The sequence below is a fragment of the Lonchura striata genome, chromosome 27 (genome assembly GCF_046129695.1).
Source record: "Lonchura striata isolate bLonStr1 chromosome 27, bLonStr1.mat, whole genome shotgun sequence".
NCBI lineage: Eukaryota > Metazoa > Chordata > Aves > Passeriformes > Estrildidae > Lonchura > Lonchura striata.
This window is the reverse complement of record NC_134629.1, coordinates 4,781,671-4,802,833: the sequence shown is the minus strand read 5'-3', so window position 1 is coordinate 4,802,833 and position 21,163 is coordinate 4,781,671. Positions and strand designations below refer to the sequence as shown.

At 48.7% G+C, this 21,163-nt stretch overlaps 1 protein-coding gene across 1 annotated transcript; it reads right to left on the bottom strand.

Annotated features, from left to right (window-relative positions):
- Positions 1-4,314: 4,314 nt before the first annotated feature.
- LOC110477815 (keratin, type II cytoskeletal 6B-like) lies at positions 4,315-10,957 on the bottom strand. The gene is made up of 9 exons (XM_021543913.2): positions 10,412-10,957; positions 9,083-9,297; positions 7,991-8,051; positions 7,623-7,718; positions 6,625-6,789; positions 6,031-6,156; positions 5,240-5,460; positions 4,850-4,878; positions 4,315-4,736 (listed from the first exon to the last, which is right to left on the bottom strand). Exons 1-9 carry the CDS (start codon positions 10,955-10,957, stop codon positions 4,315-4,317), a joined length of 1,881 nt encoding a protein of 626 aa, XP_021399588.2.
- Between the last annotated feature and the right edge of the window lie 10,206 nt (positions 10,958-21,163).

Here is a 21,163-nt window from a genome sequence, read left to right as displayed (position 1 = left end):
TGTCTTGGATTCCAAATTCTACTGAATAGATGCAGCACACCAACACAGAGATCAGTGGAGAGGCTTCTGAACTAACTCAAGTGAAAGACAGTGAGAACAAAATGGTTAAATCTGAACAAAAATAATTCATGGAGTTTCTTCACCTGAAGGCAGAAGGCAGCTTGATGTTGATGAAACCTGAAATCCCTTTTGGGGCTGTAATTTATCCAGTTTGCTGTTCCTACTCCCTGGGCAGGGACCATCTCTTCAGGATAACTAGACAAAGAGGTCCTGATCAAGTTTTCCTCTTTCTTCTTTCCAGATGTAAATACCACCTCAGATTTTGCCCATTTATATTAATTATTTAACCTATGGCAGACTTTCTAGGCTTTCCCTCTTGATATTGGCTTTTCCAGAGGACAACTCCATTCCACACAGAGGCTGTGTTGTGATTTCTCCAGCTAGTTGATGATGTGATTGACTCATTTTCACCTTGACCTAAAAACCATTTCAAAGAGGCAGATTTTCTGAAAAACACTCTGCCCAGCTCTGTGGAACGATGTCATTTGCCCACTTTAGGATGTAGTCAGTCCTGAGTTTCTGGCTCTCTAGCTGTGATTTCTTTTAAAGACCTTTGAACCTTCCACCCAAAATGCTTCCAAAAGCAGATTTAACCAGCATGAAAAATACTCCCACAAATTCTCCTTACTTTACTTTCTGAAGTCCTTGGGAAAAAAAGATAAATTCAACAGGGTGTGGTGGCATTTTCTGGCATCTCAGACTTTGTGGAACTGCAGTGCTGAGAGTATTTTATCCCTTGCATGTCAAAGCTCAGCTGGTTTTTGGCATGGGGCTGCCCTGGTGGCTTTGCCTGAATTCCGCAGGACTGCAGCTTAAATATATTTACAGGACAGGACTCTACTTGCCTTTCAAAACACATCTCTGTTCCCCAGAGCTGCAAAACCATTAAGGAGCTAAAATCCCACTGGCATCTCTGGAAGAACACTTAAACAGGTGCTACTGAATACAGATGACCAAATATCTGATTATCCCTGGAAAAAAATGCTGCTGGGCAGGCTCGAATGGGAGAGCTGGGGCACTGAAAGAGAATTTCCCTTTGCAGTGAGAAATTATTCCAAGATGGCGCAGACAGTGCAGGTCAGCTTGTTTCTTTTTGGAAAATGTGGGTCTGAACCTGGAATGTCACTTTAAATTCATGAGCATCCATTGCCTCGGTGATTTGCATAAAATTCAAAGCCAGGGTGTGATGGGAAAATGAGATTTTTTTTTTCTTCATGGTTCCTTGACCCCAGTAAAGGCAGCTTGTCCTGAAGCTGAAGAACGGGTTCAGATCAGATGTTAGAGCTGAGTGACTGTAATGGGATTAAAGGTGGGGCTGCCAAGAAGAAAGAGGGAATTGTCACTTCAGGCTCCCACACTCTTCTCCGCTCGGCTCGTTATCCACAGGGTATGTGAGCAATTCGAAGGCCACCTGAAAAATGCTCCCTTTCCTTCCTGGGGTGGTTGGTGGTGTGGAGATGAGGCTTGGGGCTCCAAACCCAGAGGTAGATGTGGCATTTTCATGTCTGTTTGGATCAACTCTGCCAGGCTCTGGGCTCAAGCTGAAAGAGGGAAAGTTGAAGTTAAATATATGGAAGAAATTCCTCCTGTGATGGTGAGGAGACCCTGCAGTGGATTTCCTGGAGCAGCTGTGGCTGCCCCATCCCTCAAAGGGTCCAAGGCCAGGCTGAATGGCACTTGGAGCAACCTGGGATAGTGGAAGTTGCCCCTGGCCATGGCAGGGGGTGGAATGAGGCAGTTTATAAGATCCCTTCTAATCCAATCATTCTGTGAATCCATAGGTTTAGACTCTATCAATTCACAAAAGGGTCTGTCCAGATTGACACTGTGCAGGATTTGACCTCCATCTTCCCCAAACCCACATTCCTAGCTTTTTTTCTCTCCAAAATACCCTGATCTACATGAACATCTTCAAGCAGGCAGCAGAAAACATGGCTTTTGCAATAGCTGGGAGTTGAGGACAGGGATGATTAAAGGTTTTTTCCCAGAAATACAAGAGCTGCCAGACTACTTTTGCCCCCTGGGGAGCTGGCTGGTGTTTGGTGTTCAGGTATTGCTTTGCAGGGAGATGATCAACATAAATTATGAGCTGTTGGGGCACTGGAAGCTTCTTGTTTTGGGTGTTTCTGCTTGGTATTTACATAGAAATGAGATGGAGCCTGAGTCGTGTTCATGGAGCAGAAAAGATGAAGACACCATTTCCAAAAACATCTTTAGCAGAGTAAGTTGTGCTTTCCCACCAAGGGCTGACCCACTTGGCTTCCACCACTCCCCAGCCAACTGTGGCATTTATTAAAATAGAATTAGTGCTCTACTCCCCATTGATCACATCCAATATACCATAAGGGGAGCTAAAATGCTAGATGCTGGGAGAGAAGCAGAGGTCAGAACTCATCTCATGACAGGTTCATCCCCATCCCACCAGCAAGGACAGACTGAGTGTGGTGTGGCGGCTGACCTCATCCTCCAGCCCGGGAGAGGTCCAAGGAAAGAAGCCATGATTCAGCAGGGAAGTCTTGGAAGCAGAGCAGGACATGGGGGATTAAATTCCAGGCCCTGGTTCTTGGTGAGCCTTTCATGGGCACAAGAACCTGCCCACACTCTGTGCTGCTCCAGGCTGGACACAGGGATTTCTCCAAGGGTGATGCAGAGCTGGCTCAGGGGCCTTTGGCTATACCATGGGGAGCTGTGGGAAGGGAGGGGCTGCAGGGCTGGTTTGTGTCCCTGTGATTCCAGCTGTCCATCCAGCTGGGCTGAGTTGTCACCATGGCAAGATCCTCCCAGCCAAGTTATAGAGACCCATCAGGGGGTCACTGTCCAGGGAAGTTGAGAGCCCTGCAGAAGTCCAGGAGTGTTGGGACAACACTCAAGCATCCAATGGGATTTTTGTGGTTTCCTGTGAAGGGCCAGGACTGGAATTCAATGATCCTTGTGAGTCCCTTCCCACCCAGGATATTCCATAATTCTACGAACCTCAGAGAGAAAAAGGAGAGGCCAATATAATTTCTCCTAAATCCCAGTGTCCTAAAATTGTGGGAGAGGGTTTTTCCTCCCTGGAAGGGATAATGGAGCGGCACATCTAGCCACATCTCCAGACCCTGCTCTTTGTGTGAGTTCACATATTTTAAGGAAGGTGGTGGTTGAGGAAGAAGCCCCTGGTGCCACATTTTGGGAAACTGCACTTTGCTCTTACTTTCTTGTAAAATCAACCCACTCTCATGAGAGGGTTTCACAGGTGTGGTGTGGGATTATTTTTCTGTTCCTCCCTGAGCTGGTTCTCACTGATTTCCTTAAACAAAGGCCTGCCTTTTTGTTCCATCTCCAGAAATGCCAGACACTGTGAGAGATCCCAAGAAAACTGCATACCCACGGATGCTTAAATAGCCTCCTTTCCAGACTTCCCTGTGGCCACACTAATCAGTGGATGGAATAAAGGTATGCAAAGGTGCTTCAGGAAGGAGAGCAGACAAAACTTTCTTGAAGCTCCAAACTCCACCCATTTGGAGACTCAGGTTTGAGGAAATTTCTATGATTTGCAATATCAGGGAGGGAAATAAAGCCCAGGCAGTGCAGCATGAATTATGCATGGAGTTTATTGAAGGTACAGCTGAAAGTCTGGAGTAAGCGAAGGGTAATAACTCTGTTCACTTACACATGAAAAGCTTTAACTCCGTCTATTGCACACAGGAAAAACAACACATGCATTAAACTACAGAAATATAAGGTGCTCATTGGGGTGTAATTAAAATCTGCTCTACCAAAACACAGTGTAGCAACCTGGACCAATTTACATAAGCATTCCCAGCCCTCTTGTAAACAGGAAAAATTGGATTTTCTGCTGTCATCAAAGAAGTTAAATTACAGCTGCAGCTTTGTTTCGGACAATTAAATTGTGGTTTCTCTCTCTGAAGTTGGGATGACCAAATTTTTCATCCTTTTGCAATAGCTGCATTAGGAGTCTCTGCTGGAAAGGGGTCAAGCAGGGAAGGGTGACTGAAAAGCCAGGATGAGTGGAGACAGGAATGGTCTCTGAAATTAAAATCTCATCTGGCTCAGTGGGGGGGGGGGGGGGGGAGTTTCCCCCAAGAACGACACCAGGGAGAGGGCGGGTTTTGTCAGGCTAAGGGTTTAGGCAGAGCGATGTCCTAGCGCATGGCTGTGTGATCCCTGTGGCTGTCCGAGGGAGGGGAAATACTGTTTCATTGCAGAAATGCTGATTATTACAAACTCTGCCGTGTCGGGCCCCGCCGGTCTCTACCGGGTCGTCCTGACCACGCGCACGGCTGTGCTGAACCTGTTCCCGCAGACCCCCGGGGGCCCGGGGATGAGCACGGGCCCGGGGCCGCACGGCTCCACCCCCGCGCACACCACGCTGCCCAGGTTGCCCAGGTTGCCCAGGTTGCCCAGGTTGCCCAGGTTGCCCATACCGGCGGCGCACTGGACTCCGTCCACCCCGGTGAGCACTTCCCTCCCCACGCAGCTGACCGCGCTCCTGGCCCCGAACCCTGCCCCGACCTTGGGGACACAATCCACGCTGCGGGCGCTGAACCCGGCGTTGCCGAAGGACGAGACCATGCCCAGCCCCGCGCCGGCCCCTCCGCTCTTCACGGTGCATTTGCCTCCGATTCCGGACAGGGATCGGCACTCCCCCACCGTGCCCCCGCCGCTGACCACGGCTGCGGGAGAAAAACAGGCTCGGTCACCCCCAGAGAGCGAAAACCCGGCTTAAAAGGAGAGTTACAAGCTTTAAAAGCTTGTAAGGAAATCAGGGCGGGGTTCATGAACTCACCTACGCTCACAGGGTTGCCGGTGCATATCCTGCCAAGGAAAGAAACGTCTCAGAGATATATTTAGGGACATATTCCTCAAATTCACAGGCAAATAGAGCCCAGCCACTGCCTCCTTAGAAACCTTTCATGTCCTTCGGCTCTTTAGGTGCACCCTGCTGAGAGGTGCTTTTTCACATTGCCCACCAAAGCACTGCAGGGTTGGATCCCTAATTTCACGGTCATACTAATGTTCCATCCTCTTTTTGGATGAGAACGTGATCCCCTCTGCACCCAGTGGGAGGGAAAAAAGGGACCCCACTCCCCTCTGCAGCCCTGGGTGCAGCCTTTCTTTCTCCTCCCATTGTCTTTTGCTGATCATCCTCACAAGGTGCATCCAGGGCTGCTCCTACCTGCTCTCTTCTCCCTCCAGCAGCGTCCTGTATGTGGCAATCTCAATGTCCAGGGCCAGCTTGACATTGAGCAGCTCCTGGTAGTCCCTGAGCAGACAGGCCATCTTGTCCTTGGCCTGCTGCAGAGCTGTCTGCAGGTCCACCAGCTTCTGCCTGGCATCCTTGAGGGCGCAGTCTCCTCGTTGCTCAGCATCGCAGATGGCTGTCTGCAGGGCTGAGATCTGGGGACAGCCACAGGAGGACATTCCCACAAAGCTTCAGTCAAGTCAGGTAAAGCCCATCCAGTCCCATCTCCTGCCGTGGGCAGGGACACCTTCCACTAGCCCAGGCTGCTCCAACCACATTCAACCAGGCCTTGGACACTTCCAGGCACAATTCCTCGGGGCAAGAGGGCAGCCAAGGGTGATATTAAGGGGTATCTCCACAGCATTGCTCATATATTTCTCAGTCAGGAAGTGCCAGAGAGCCAAGATTTAGGCTGGATTTGTGGTAGCCAAGCTATTTGGGATGAAGGGGATGGGATCAGTTGGCTGCAACCTGGTGAGATGTTGGCTGTAACCTGGTGGGAGCCCACAGCAAACACTTATTCTGATACCACCAAACCAACACACTTATTTGCAAAGTGAGAAATAAATCTCCTTTTTTTGTGTGCATGAAGAGCAGATGAGAAGTTAAAATAGACCTAATCTGGGGCAGGGGGTTCTTTGCAGCTCCACAGGGTGGGAACTGGTAGGACAATGCCCTTTGATGGAGGAGCTGCACTCCCAGGTGGATCCATCCCTTGGTCCTACCTGTTTCTTCACGTTGTCTGACTCACACTGCAGCTTCTGGATCATCCTGTTGAGCTCAGCAATCTCACTCTGGTTGTTCCTCAGGTCATCACAGAACTTGCCCCGGCTGCTGTGGAGCTCCTCCAGCTGTTGCACAGGAAGAGGATGATGTCAATGCACCCAAATCCCCCTCCCCAGGGCCCCTGCCTTCCCGGGAAGATGGAAATCTCTACAGCTGCACCAGGGTCAGTGTCCCCAGGACACCACCCAGACATGGCCTCAGACTGGGTAAGGTGAGAGTCTCAGGGGAGTCCTGGACTTGCTGATCTTGGAGGTCTTTTCAGCCTTAGGGTTCTATGATTTTCCCTTTGGGAAGTAATGATGCTCCTCAGAGTGCACAAAGGGGACATCTCTGAACATTCTGATCTGCTCTGCTTGTACTGAAATGTCTCAAACCACACTTCTAAGGTTGGTTTGTGTTTGGGGTTTTTTTTTGGTACGACTTTCTTAAGCAAACTGAAGCTAATACACAGTGTGAGATGGGTTAAAGTTGCATTATGGAGGATGGGAATGGTCTCAGAAATAGTCTGTCAAGGAAATTCATAGAATACTCACCCTGGTTTGGTAGAAAGCCTCCACCTCAGCCTTGCTCTTCTGGGCAATCTCCTCGTAGCAGCACTCCACGCTTTTGATGATGCCTTCCATGTCCAGGTCCCGGCTGTTGTCCATTTGCACGATGACAGAGGTGTCACACAGCTGACAGTCCAGCTGAGCCCTCTCCTGCAGGACCAGAGCATCAGTTCCATTCCCTCAACCAGCCCAGCCACGCCAGCAGCAACCCCAGCAAGGGGCATCTGGTTGCAGGAGGTTCTCCCCTGAACTCCCAACACGGGTTTTTCCGGTTGGGCAACTGGTGTCCAGCAAGACCTGGCAGCTGGGACTTGTTTTGGTGGCACATCATGGGATGGCTGGATGCAGTTCCCTAAGGAAGGGTGGGGAATCTGGTGAAGAAAGCCACTTCTGCATTTCTGGCTGTGCCAGTGCTCTCCTGGATTGGGAATCCTCACGTTCTTTGAGCCCCACTGACCCCTGCTCAGGGGGTTTAGCTCAAGAAGTGTCAATGCAAAGTGTCTCCAGTGTGTTTTGTTAAAAACTTGCAGAATTTTAGACAGAAGTGTTATTCTCATAAAAAACGTTTTGACCAATGTAAAAATAAATAAATAAATAAATAAATAAATAAATAAAACAGAAAAAAAAAAAACAAAAAAAACCCACCACCACAAAAAAAAAAAAAAAAAAAACTAAAACAAAAACAAAAAGTGCTAGAAACATTTGGCCAACCCAGGGATGATTTGGATTAGAATGTGAGAGGTTTTCAGGCAAAAGATTATTCCCCTTATGGGCAGCAATGTAGCAACCAAGACACTCTTCACCTTCCAAACTAGGTGTGACAGCATTGTTATCAAATACATCTAAAAGGCATACAGTTTTGGGCTACAATTCCAGGATTTTCAGAAAAGACACCTTTCCCTGCACTCTTGGTGTAAGACTCAGTGGGAAGGGCAGGAGATGGTGCCTCACCCCAGGGAGCAGATTGAACCAGGAGCTCTTACCTCAGCGTAGATGCACTTCAGGAACTCCAGCTGCTGCCGCAGGAGACCCACCCTCACCTCCAGCTCCTCCTTGGTCAGGTAGAGACAATCCACATCCTGGAGAGATACCAGGAACTTGGTGAAAAGAGGTGAAGGAACAACTGTGGCAAATCCTAGGTTTCCTTTAGATTAGGAAAAACCCCTACTCTTTCCAGTACTTAGCACTATGTGGGTTTCAGCTTCATGAGCTACAAACCTCAGAGGCCTTCCAGATTCCTTGGGTTGCCTCATATTTGGGGCATCACGCTGTGCCATGGTGCCAGGACCCCCCACTTCTCCCATTGACCCCACGCCCAGGGTTTGCCCACCCTTATCTGGCCCTGACTCACTTTCTTGAGCACCACAAATTCATTCTCCGCTGCCGTGCGCTTGTTGATCTCATCTTCATACCTGCAGGAAAGCAGAGCAGGGAGCTGCTTAGCCCTGGGGATCCCATCTCCATCACCCAACCATCCAGTGCAGACCGTGGGAAATGAGATTTCATGTTACACCTCATTTTTTATCATTATTTTTCTTTGTTGCTGTTTCTTACCCCCTCACTGATTTTACTCAGCAGTTTTAGCCATGCCAGTGGTTTGGGTGGCTGGAATCAGAGGACAGAAAAATATCTGGCCAAACCACCAGAAATGCAAAGCTGGAGGCTTGGGCTGCTGCTTCCAGCCCTTCTGCTTTGTGAGATGTTTTTCCAGAGCATCCAGGACTGTGCTCAAAGTGTTTATGGGGAGACTGGCCAAAATGCCTCAGGGGAAGTTCAGGAGCTTGAGCAATCTGTGAAACTCCAGGGTGCAGTGGGGAGCACAGTCAGGGCATAATGAATTAGTAAGTGAGACCTGCAAGAACTTTCACAAGATGATGATTCTGTGAGTTGGACCTGCTCGATGGTGGCTCAGCCAGAAAAAACACCTGAAATTATGAACTCTGTAGAAAGATGATCCAGTGACCTGGTTTGTGGCTTAGCAGAGCATATGGGGAGATATTAAGGAGTATCTACATCTTAGATTAAAAATAAATTAATTTTCACATTCCCTCTGGGGAGAATGAATCCTAGCATGATATGGGCAAAGAGTGGGGTGGAGAAAATTGGCTGAGGGTTTTTGTTTGTTTTGTGGAAATGGATGGCACTGGGGAAATCACAGGCACAGATGGTGGGGGAGATTTGATATGGCAAGCCACAGGGGTGTGCAGGAGGCAGAGGAAGAGTGGTTTCCTGCTCTGTAAGGAAGCTGGGCTTCAAAACATCTCCCAGTTCATCTCCAGTGCAGCGCTGGATGCCCAGTGCAGGAAATTCACCCAGTACTGCGATGCCTTGCCCTGTGCCCCAGTTTGTTGATCCATCCAGTGGAACTTCCTTAGATTCATACTCAGGGACACCACCCAGGCCAGCAACATCCGCGCCTGCAACTTCCCTCTGTGTGACTTACTTGCACTTGAACTCCTGCACCAGGTCCCGCAGGCACCGCTCCTCATTCTCCAGCCGCTCACGCTCCCCCATCACACACTCCAGCTGCTTCCTCAGGTTGCAGATGAAGTTCTCAAACACAGGCTCCAAGTTTCTCCTGGATGCTGGGAGCACATACTGCTGCAGCAGCTCCCACTTGGTGGTCAGCACCTTGTTTTGCTGCTCCAGCAGCCGCACCTGGGCAGGGAAGAGATGGGAGAATCAGGCTCTCCTGTCCCAGGGTTTCTGTACTTCCCAAAGGGAAAAGTGAAAATCAAATCAGAATTGCAAATGGTCAGATGCTGCTTTCTCAGGGGGTTGAGTGGAACCAGCATCTTCTCTGAGCTAAACTGGTCCCACCCAGGTCTCGAATCTCAGGCTGAGCAACATCAGTGCCTTCACTCTGTGCTGAGGCCAAGCCCGGGCTCAGCCAGACACCTCCACTCCTCCCCCAGAACTGGATCCTCCTGATGGGCCCAGGGCACTAACAAGTCTTTCTCAGCACTAAAACTCCATCCAGGACCTCATTTGGATGTATCTGATTTAAGCTCCAATTGTGGATACTTATCATGCCTTTCCACTTCTAGATTAAAGGGCTCTCTAGGAGCTTGATGGGTCATGAATAAGTCATTTTACAAATAGGAAGAAGCAGGAGTTGCTGCACCTGGGTGGATTCAGTTTTTCCAGTTGTAGAACAACTCTCCAGGAAAATCAAGATCAGATCAGACAGAGCAGATTTTCTTTGCTGTTTGAAAAATTCTTTCCCATAACAGCTCTCTAAACAGTCATGAAAACCCTTAAATGTAGCCAAGAAAACAATGATAAATTACATCTTTTTAGGATATCACCAAATAATTTTGTTCACAGAGTGGAGGGACAGAGAAATTAATTCCTCCCATTTTAGTTAAATTCATCCTTCCACATCACCTTCATGAAACACAAACTATTTTAAGAATACAGAAGTCCTTTGGAGTTTATAGATTTGTGAGAGCAACATCAGATTAGACACTTGAAATAAAATTTCCTATCCTTCAATGTCTTCATCTCATCACTCGCAGGTTTGGATTTACTATATCCCTGGAGCTGGTCCTGACTGACCTCTTTAGCAGGTTGGTGACCATCCAAAGGTACAACACTGGTGGTGTTGCCTTGGTGCAAGGCTTAAATCCAGAGGGTCTCCAGGCCAGGACCATGTGGCTCATAAGAAATGTTTAAATAGGAGGGCACCAGGAGAAAGAGCTCCCTGTGTTGTCTCTGGGGACATGCACCCTTCGGAGCTGAGGGATGCGGGGAGGGGAAAGCAGGGTCTCACCTTGTCAATGAAACAGGCGAACTGGTTATTGAGGTTCTTGATCTGCTCCTTCTCATGGGTCCGCACTTGGCACTCCTCGGGGTCCACGCCCACGCACAGGGGCTTGAGGAGCTCTGGGTGGATGCTGACGCCGCGAATCCCCTCGGACCTCCCTCCGCCGAGGCCAATGCCGATGCCACCACCGTAGCCCCCCACGGCCACGCCATCCCCCAGGCCTCTGTAGCTGCCCAGGCCCCCGAAGCTCGCACAGTTCCCAAAGCCCACGACGGTGCCAAAGCGGCCCCCGCCGTAGGCGACGCCGCAGCGCCCAATGCCGGCACCGCCGTAGACCCCGCTGCGGCAGCTCCCACCAAAGGAAATCCTTTGCCCTCTGCCCAGGTCACAGACACTGCGGCTGCTGAAGCCACCGATCCCACACCTCCGTCCCACGGGCTGGCAGACAGAAGCCGAGCTGCTGTTGGGCCTGCCCAGGCCGCAGACGGCGGATGCCGAGGAAAAGCCTCGTCGTCCCAGGATGGAGCCAGAGGTGTAGCACTGTCGGCTCATGGTGGCTGGGGTGGGCGGGCAGTGACAGTGATGCAGAGGAGCAAGAGAGGAGCAGGGACTGGAAGAAGGAGATCTCCTTTAGCTCCTCCGAGGCAGAGCCTTTCTCCTTATATACATTTCAGGAGGTGCCTCAGATGCAAAAATTTAATTTATCCACTGGGTTTGGTCTGCCTGGCAGCAAGGAATGGCTTCCAACATTTTAAACCCACAGCAAACACTTCTATCTCATATGAAATAATGTGGAAATTAAAATAAACTGCTTTGCTTGCAAGCTTCTGTTTCAGGACTTATATTTTACTTAATTAATCTGCTTCCTTATTGTGTAATTATAGTTTAGCAAAATAATTCAAGGGGTTTTTATTCATGGCTTGTTTACGGTTTGGTTTCACCACAGCGTTTAATTACGTTTCAGGACCTCCTGCAAAATGTCATGGGGATGCCGCCCCTTTCAGGGTCCGTGGCCATCTCCGGGCGGGCTCTTGGGCAATGACAGCTGCTGACAGGGAGAAGGAAGGCAGATCCATCCCGGCTCAGCACTGACGTTGTTGGGAGTGCTCTCGTAAGCATTTATTCCTTCCTCTTGTGGGGATGGCTGTGGCTCTTGGAGAGGATTCGGGTGCGGATCATCAGAATGGGGCTGGTGGTTTCCACAGGATGGGGCAGGAACCGTGTGAGGTGGTGCTGAGGATGAGTTTGGTCATGGGGAAGATGCTCTGGGGGTTCAGAGAATCATGGAGTCATGGAATTATTTGGCTCAGGAGCCCTTAAAGCTCATCTCAACCCACCCTCTGCCGTGAGCAGGGACACCTTCCACTGTCCCAGCTTGTTCCAAGCCCCATCCAACTTGGCCTTGGTCACTTCCAGGGAAGGGGCAGCCACAGCTTCTCTGGACAACCTGTGCCAAGGCCCAGTGGGGCTTCCACTGTCCCTTAGCATACCTGAAATTGAAGATAAGGCATTTCTGGGAAATGAAAGTGATTTATTACTGAGTTATGTGCCCAGGGAAAGTGCTACACTTCGAACATGGGCATGATGGGACCGGGGCACACAGCAGATTCACGAGAACAGGAGAACTAACAAAGAAGGGAAATGTTGCAAGCAGGTTGAGAAATGTCAGGTGGAGTGAAGGTTTTGTCTGGTCATCCCTAGACACACCTTTTTGACGTTAAATCTGTCCAGTAGTATCTGGTAATGAGAAGGCATTGTCCCATCTTAATTAAAATCCTTAAAAAGATTTTTGAATTTACTTGGAAACAAAGATCCCTTTTTTGCCTTAAAAGGGGGTCTAATCACATAAACAAAAGAGATTGCAGAGCTTGCCCTGAGAAATCTTTACATCTTTGCTGGAGCAAAATTAACTGGTTCTGGGAGGACTCACTGCTATTGTCAGTGGTCAGTGTGAAATGCACAGGAATTCAAGAAGACGAATCAGGATATTTAGAATATTTGTGTAGTATTTCCTGGAAGGATCTTTCCTTTTTTTTTTTTTTTAACAGATCTCATAATGGATTCAAATTTAAAAATTACTATATTTACTTATAATCACCTAGGGTTCCATTTTAGCTATGTTGGTCTGAGTATACACAGATGCACATCTTGCAATGACATGTACTTTCATAGAATGCTGGAATCATGGAATGTGTTGGAAGGGGCCATAAAACTCATCTCATTCCAACCCCCTGTTGTGGCCAGAAACACCTTTCACTATCCCAGATTACTCTCATTTGCAGATAGTTGGAGAAACCATATGAGCTTTGGGGCACCACATGCTTCATATCACTTCAAGGTAACCCAGGCACTGGGACCTCTTGCATGCAAGTGAAAAGAGAAGAAATATTTTGGAGATGAGTTTTATTTTGAGCCAAAGCATTGGTGCAATCCCTGGAGAAGACTCTGGGTGTATGAAGCCAGACATGGAGCACAGCCTGGGGACAGGGCGTTCATGGAAAGGACAATGCATCACTGAGCCCTTAGGGAGGTCCAGACATGACCTTCATGAACTTTTTCAGGCTGGCACAAGCACAGGCAAGCTGAAAAGGGGGAGAAGCCAGGCTCTTGTTCTGCTTTCCATGTGGCTCAGCCCTGCACAGCTGCCTGGATCGGGAGCAGCTGCTGCTCCGAGCTCTGCTGCCCAGAAGAACCACAGAGAGACTGCATCTCCTCTTCATGGCAGGAAGACATGGCCCTTTTCCCTTGAGGACAACAACTTTCCAGTTTTTCCAGGTGTGAAAAATCTGCATCTGGCTGGGGTCATGTCCCAGTTATCCCCCATATCTCTGCTCAGCCACTGTGGACTGCCTTGTACCACACAGGTGACACACATTTCAGGGAGGTAGATGCTCCAAACCCCTGGTTTTGTTGGAAAACAGGGGAAAATGCTGCTCATGGGACAATCATCCTCCACCAGCTACAAGCCCTGAGATCCCTTCTTGTGTATGAAGAGTTGTTGGGCTGTTCCTCCAACAAACCTGATCTTCAACCTCTGACTCCTGCTCCTGTCCCTAAGAAGTGGCTTCTCCAGGTGCCCAGCCTTGCACATCAGAGGAAGTCAGTCCAGGGCAGCACCTGTGGTTAGCAGCTGCTGAGCTTTCACAAAGCTGTTTTGGTGTCACATGGTGGAGGTTCCACCAACTTCAAAGCAGGAAGGACTCCAATGGGATTTGGGCTTTCCAAGAGAAGGGTTGCAATGGTTTTTGTGCACAGGTTGTCTTCCTTGAGACCTTTTCATGTGTCCAGACTTTATTGTGGCTGGGACAAAATGAGATGGTATTGGCAGAGAGGGACCCAATCTTCCACTATCCAAGGAGGATATGAAACCGCTTCTCTCATGGATTCATCTTTTATTTTAACCTACAGCTTCCACACAGGTTTACAGGGGAAACCCCTGAGCTGCTTGGCCCTAAACATTCCTTGAGCTGTGGTGGCTTTCATGAGACTTTAAAACCTTTGAGATTTACATATGCTCAGATAAATTCATGGTGCTTAAGCACCAACTAAACTGGGACCTGCTAAGCCACTCCTGCAGACAGGGAGAGCTTGGGGGTATTTCCAACCTATTGTTGGGATTTTGTCTGAAAAAAACCATCCAACAGAGTCTGATTTGTCCCAATGAGAAAAGCACTTTTTAAGACCCTCTCCTTGAAAAACAGGGCTATCAGGGCTGGCGGTGTGCTCCCTCCCTTCCTGCAGGCTGGGCAGTTTTTGTGGCTCCCTTTGGAAAGGACACAAAGTCAACATTAAAAGGGTTAATGAGGCCCCCAGGACACATCCCACTGGTTTGGCTGGTCCCGCTCTCCAAAGGTGGCTGTTCCCCATCTCTTAAGTGCAGGTTGATTTGGCTCCCACATCAAAGCAGACAGGGATTAGTGGGGACAGGAGTAGAGATGATGGTCTGAAACTGGGAACCAGTAACCTTGCTCCACAGCCTCTCCTCACCCTCAGCCTGGGTCGTCCCTGTCCATTTATGCTGCTTTGGGGCAAAGAGACAGAAGAGAATTCCTGAGGTTCCTTCCAGGCTGTTCCATGATTCCTGCCCGTATGTACCACTTGCATTTGAGGTGTTTACAGGTATGACCTTCCCAAAACTTCATCCTTCCTTCTGCTGGACTGTAGGTGACCCGTGTGATCCTATCATAGTGTTGGGGTGTTGAAACACCTACCCCCCGCAGCCCCCCACAGTTACCAGTCTAGCCCAGATTGGCGCGGCCTTGGGGGGAAGCATTCCTGGAGCACGGCAAAGATTCCAAAAGAGGCTCCAACCCCCGGTGTGGTCCAAGATGTTTATTCCATAGAAGGAAGGGGGAAAGAGAATGAACAAGGAAGGGACAGAGCCTTATCTAGGTTCAGTACAGGAGGGGCTACTTGGCTCCCAGCCAATTGAATCAGGAAAGGAAGGAAGGGTCAAATTAACATGGTCACAGCTACAGGGGTCTCTGGGGAGTGAAAAAGCATTTCCCAGAGCAACACAAACAGGGTGTTGTGACCAAGAACAAAATGAGAGTTAGGGTCTCTGCTCAGAGAACAAAATTAGAGAATAAGATCCACCTGTGTGCCCTGGCAGCCAGGAGGGACAGCACCTCCTGGGGACACCAGGCCCAGGCTAGCCAGGCCAGGGAGCAGGATTGTCCTGCTTTGCTCTGGGCTGAGGTGGCCTCACCTCCATTCGGGGGGGCAGATTTGGGTGCCATAATATAAGGAAGACCTAAAGATGTTGGAGAGGGTCCAAAGGAGGGACATGAGGATGAGGAGAGGTCTGGAGGGGCCACATGAAGTCAGCCTGGAGGAGACTGAGGGAAGACTTGTCAGGGGCTGCATCTTCATCTTAAGAGCCAACTCCAATCTCTGCTGTCTGTGAGCAGGGATAGGACCCAGGGAACAGTTGGAGGTGTGTCAGGAGGGTGAAGTTGGATATTGGGAAAAGGCTCTGCTTGCAGAGGGTGGTCAGGCACTGAACAAGTTCCCTAGGAAATGGTCATGGGCCCAAGTCTGCCAGAGCTCTAGGAGTCTTTGGACAGCACTCTCAGGCACACGATTTTTGGGATTTTTGGCATGTCTTGTACAGGGTCAGGAGCTGGACTGGTGATTTGGGTGTGTCCTTTCCAACTCAGGATATTCCATGGTTCTATAAAATGCCCCCTCAAGGTGATGTGTCACATGAGGAACACATGGAGCCACCTTTTGCAAGAGACAAAGAGGTTTCATACCAACCACCACAAGTGTCCACCCCTTTCTTTGTAACACTCCTCCTTTGCATAGGAATTTGTGAGGCATTTTGACATCATTCAGACAACTTTGTGCCAGTCCTCATGGCTGAGGGACCGCAAGGGCTCTAAATAATAGGGTGGGATCAGAGTGATGGTGTCAGGATGAAAGCAGAGCAGCCAGAAAGGAGCACTGGAGAGAGTCTCCCTGTCGAGAAGGAACCCCCCAAAGGCACAAGGTGTCCACTGGAAGAGTTTTTTGGGGAAAGGTTGGCAAAAAATCTCCCATGGGGAGGGCATCAGGTGTGGAGGTGGGAAATAGAGCTGTGCTGTTTTACAGGATAGTTGTCTCTTCTGTGGTACAGATGGTTTTAATCAGAAAATGTGTTCCTTCACGCACAGAGCTAGCTGGGGACTCTGGAAGTGCCTTTCACCAGCTGAGTGAAAGGGGAGAGTGTGGAAGGAGGGAAATTCAGCCTCAGAATTTCAACTAGTTCCCATCAATGTCTGGAAATATATCTGTGCATCACACCAGTATCTTCAGTACCATGGGGGTAGCTGCTTGGTGCTTGATGTAACAGAGTTAATTTTGCAAACTTTTATCTTTGAGTTTTCTGTAAAGCAAAAGTGAAGTGGAGACAATGCACAAACATTTCATGCCGTTTGCTGATAGCAGAGCAGAGAACACTGAGATTTCATCAGCAAAACAATCTCTGTGCTGAATTTAAAAGTGAAGAAGGAATTAGATTATGAGGCATTTGGCTACTTAATAAACACATATACAATTATATATATGTCTCTCTTCCACATTAAGTAAAGGTGGCCTGTCCACCTGTCCAGATCAGAATTTAGAGCCCAAAGTATGGGCTACTTGACATGCTATGAAGGATGAATCCCTCCCACCCATGGACTGATTCCACTGTCCAGCAACCACCACTGGGAAGGGGCTTGTTTAATTAAGAGGGTACAATTGTTTGAGCTTTGCTTGCAAAAATCTGTACCATTTCAACAGAGGCAACAAGGACTCTGGATGTCAGGGCCCGGGCAATCCTCCCTAGCCTCATTTTAGAGAGGCCCAGGGCCAGAAGCAATTCAGAGTTCTTATTGAACCATTTTCCTCTATCCCCAGTGGGGAAGCCTATATACACAATTTCTACCACATTAGTAAGCTCTTTTATCTGTGAATGAAGGCGTTGATATTTTCTAGCCTTCCCTTAGTGAAGAGGTGTTGTGCTCATATCTCATTGACACATCAACCACAAACGCCTTAGTCCCCTTCACAAAGATTAAGCCTGGTTTAAACAGTTCATTTACATTATCTCTCAAGTGTGGCTCATGAAATATAGTCCAATCCTCCCTCTTAGCCTCGCAGCTAAGGATCTCACAGATGGCATTATGTCTCTTAATCCTGGCATCTTAGTTGATTGGACAGTTCCCAACAATATGGGCTACAGTCTCAAAGTCAACACCACAGTATATACAGGTTCGAACACAGGCCTCATGCCTACCTCTAGCCAGGAATTCCCTTGTTGGGTAGACACTGGCTCTTAATTGCAAAGCTGTTATTAATTTTCTGTGAGGTATGCCTTTATACTGCCTAATCCAGGCATTACTGATATCGTCATTCTCAAAATTCTCAATACCGTGGCCCTGGGCAACCAGATATTTCCATTTCTCAAATTCCAATTTCCGCCACTTACAAGGTCTTGGGTAGCAGATTTTAGGAGCAGAGACCTCCCATTCCGATAGGCCTTCATCACCACCACTAACAGCACCTTCTATCATTGGAATAGGCTCCCAAATCGACGGGATGGACTCCTTTTTCCCTCCAGAATGAAACAATAGCTTCTCAAATAACAATTCCAGATACTCCCCTTTCAAAGAACCCACCATAGCCTCATCCAAAGACTGTGCCAATCTATGCAGTCTTCACACCTGAATATTGGAATAAACACCGCTAACTTGATACCTAAACCACTGTCTTTATAACTCGAATACAAGCTGGCATCACACATACTCGGGGGGAGATGAAGCCACTCCTTGACAGATTTTTGAACCAGCAAGTCAAGGGATTCTAGGAGCCCAACACTGATTTTGGTATGGTCAGCCAAATATACCAGTCTCTGGATGGTGTAAGTTCTAAGTATATCGACTTTCTGAAGAGGTTTAAGAGGCAAATCCCCAATCCAATAGAGTCAATCCACCAGTTTCTCCGATAAACCTGAATCGGCAAAGCCAATCCAGGGATCAATCCATGTGCCAAGATATTTCTCAGAGCTCCCTGGGTCAATCATATTCAGGAGAGATCCATTAATCAACCATGGGAGACAATAATTGATAGTATAAGAGTCCCGTGTTGGCTTGATGTAGAAACCATAACATTTTTCACCCAGTGTCCAAACACCTGTAAGTTCATGAAAGGTCTCAAGAATTTTGATGTTACAACACATACCATCCCAAGAGTCTCTCAGCAGCACTAAATTGTCAGCAAAAGCCATGGCCGTTAGGCATTGGTTAGAGAACAAAGTCTCTCACAGGCCATGTAAAAACAACTCCGCACGTGAGATCACCAATAAATAAAAACACTTCCAGCGTGGGAGTCCTTTACCTAAATTCAAATGCCTAAAAACCAGGCACCAAGTTGAAGAGAGAGACTGTGAATAGCCAATGAGAGAGCTTGGGATCATCAAGGAAAAGATTGTTTTCTAAAGCTGCCATTGCAGGAGAACCTGGAGACAGGAGTCACAGGACCCATGGAGGGTGATCCCAGAGCAGAAGTTCTTATCTTCCACAGCTGCCTCAGCAAAATAAAGGAACAAATTCAAAGCAGGAGAAATAACAATGGTGCGGTGAGCACCTATTCATTAAACTTCCCAGATGGACACTCAGATTAAGGAGATGACAGAAAGCTGAGCTTCTGGAGGATGTACCTATTACTTTAATGAATGGTTGGAGTCACTTTTGTGATTCATTTTGTCACCAACATGCAGAAAACCTCAGTGTGCCACCCCAGCGGTGGCAGCTCAGTGGGTGTGCCATGTGTGATGGTTTCTCCACTGAAATAAGTGGAGATAAAGGTAGGATTTGTCCTGGAGGAGTTGGCAAATACCTCCATCGCAGCCCTAATACTCAGGGACATCTGCTCCAACATTCCCTAAAGCCCCAGTGCCCTGGAGCAGCCAGATGGAACATTGGACTCCTCACTCTTTATTTCCCTGGCTCAGCAAAGCCTGCAGGGTTGGAACCTCCATTTCCAGAGATTAACACCGTGAATTGCCACAAAACCACACGTTCCTGGAGATGCAGCAAAGCAACAGTCACGGCACCTCTGGAGTGATGATCCTTCCCCACACTGAGCAAGGTCATGGAATCATAGAATCATGGGATGGTTTGGCTAGAAGGGACCTTAAAGCTCATCTCGTTCTGCCTCCTGCCATGGGCAGGGACACATTCCACTGTCCCAGGTTATCCAAGCCTCACCGAGCCTGATCTTGGACACTTCCAGGGAAGGGACAGCCACAGCTTCCTTTGGAGGTGCAAAGTCACATTTTGATTTCATTGCTTCTGATGGGGATTCTGTCACTGCTGAACCTACATCTCCTGTTTTGGGAAACTCTTCCTTTCATGGCTAGAGATGTGCCCATACTAGCTTTGAAATCCAGCTGGGCCCCATCTGTTGCCACCAGGCTTGGGAACCTAGGCTGCAGGAAAACCCAGCACTGACTGGAAAAGACAGCCAAGAATCAGAGAAATGGGAATGGAAAATCCTCCTGTGAATCCTGTCCTGGGCTGAGACCCCATCATGGGCAGCAGGCAAGGGGGGTGGTTCTGCCACTCTGCCCTGCTCAGGTGAGACCCCACCTGCAGAGCTACCCCAGCCCTGGGAGCCAGCACAGGCAGGACCTGGAGCTGCTGGAGAGAGGCCAGGGGAGGCCATGGAGATGATTAAAGGGATGGAGCAGCTGCTGTGAGGAAAGGCTGAGAGAACTGGCATTGTTCAGCCTGAAGAAAAGGAGGCTCTGGGGTGACCTAATTGTGGCCTTCCAGTGCCCGAAGAAGACAACAAGGATCATATAGAGAGACTATTTGTAAGGGCCTGGAGTGCCAAGACAAGGGGGAATGGCTTCCCACTGAAAGAGAGTGGAGATTAGGTATCAGGAAAAAATTCTTCCCTGTGAGGGTGGGGAGGCCCTGGCACAGGTTGCCCAGAGCAGCTGTGGCTGCCTCACCCCTGAAAGTGTGCAAGGCCAGGTTGGACTGGGCTTGGAGCACCCTGGCATAGTGGAAGGTGTCCCTGTCCATGGCAGGGGTGGCATTAGATGATTTTTCAGGTTCTTTCCAACCCAAACCATTTCATGAATCTCTATTTCCTGCCAACAGGACTCTCTGGCCATGCTCCATTGGAGGATCAAAGAAAGCACTTTAGGTAAACCTACACTTTTCTGGGCAAACTGTGCTGAGTGGGATCTTAGAAATTCACATTTTCATTTCCAGCTCAGCACTTGGATGATCCCAGGTGATTCAGGCTCCCTCTTCCCCCTTGGCTTGCCAGGATAGACACACTGGGGACATTGACTGAAGGAACTCCAGGGCAATTTCTCAGAGCAGCAAACACACATCAGTGTTTGGCCTTGTTATTCCCTTTGTTCTTGTTATTATGTGGGTGATTTTTCTCCCTTAATATCCCATGGGGAAATCCACCTGCTGGGCACTGCGTGTGATCCCAGGGAGGGTGAAGCACCTGTGTCTCTTGTTCCCTATGCAGAATGGTTTGCATGTGGAAATCTCAATGATCCGATGCCAGCTTGGTGTTCAAGACATCCCAATAATTGCACCCCTGGTATTCCAAGCTCCTCCACGGCTTCACCTGGAAATCATTGCATGTTTTTTTTCCTCTGGGGCGTTTTTGCAATGCTGTCACTGCTCAGCTTAGCCTTCCTTATCCTGTCTGCAGCCAGGCTGCTCCCAAAGCACAGACAGGAGGCTTTACTTTCCCTTTAATTACTGAACACGACAGCTGTGGCTTCCTCAGCCTCATTTCATTAAGGGCTGACAAACACCCTGGGCTGTCCCCAAAACATCACTGCCCCTTTGAGCAACTCCTTTCAAGTCACTCCAAGAGTTCATGATAAAGGGGACTAGTTGCTTCTGAGATTGCTACTGGGTCTGGCATATGTGCCTGTCACCCCACAGGGTTTAGCACCTCCTTCCCAGCCAAACCCTCATCACTCTCACACACATAACCCTACAGGGCAGGCTGTTGGCCACCACTCTGAATCCAGAGGTCTTGGATGTACAGTTCACTCCTTTACCCTAAATCCTCATTCTTTGAAATCAAAACTGAACAAGAACCTTAAAATCTGAAAGGTTTTTATCCTTTCCCTTCTTTCCCCTTACTTTATTCACATAGTAATTGCCAATTTTATTTTTGTCGTACAAAACAAAGCAGCTGGCAGAGGTCCTGTTTAATTCCTTATCCCAGATCAACATCTGGGCTCCTCCAGAA

Bases quoted from the DNA above. Each gene is read 5' to 3' on its own strand.
- LOC110477815 (XM_021543913.2), bottom strand. From the start codon at position 10,957: ATGAGCCGACAGTGCTACACCTCTGGCTCCATCCTGGGACGACGAGGC. The intron at 6,790-7,622 runs GTAAGAGCTCCT...CTGGTCCTGCAG, and splicing joins TGAAGTGCATCTACGCTGAG to GAGAGGGCTCAGCTGGACTG. The intron at 6,157-6,624 runs GTGAGTATTCTA...CCTGTGCAACAG, and splicing joins AGGCTTTCTACCAAACCAGG to CTGGAGGAGCTCCACAGCAG.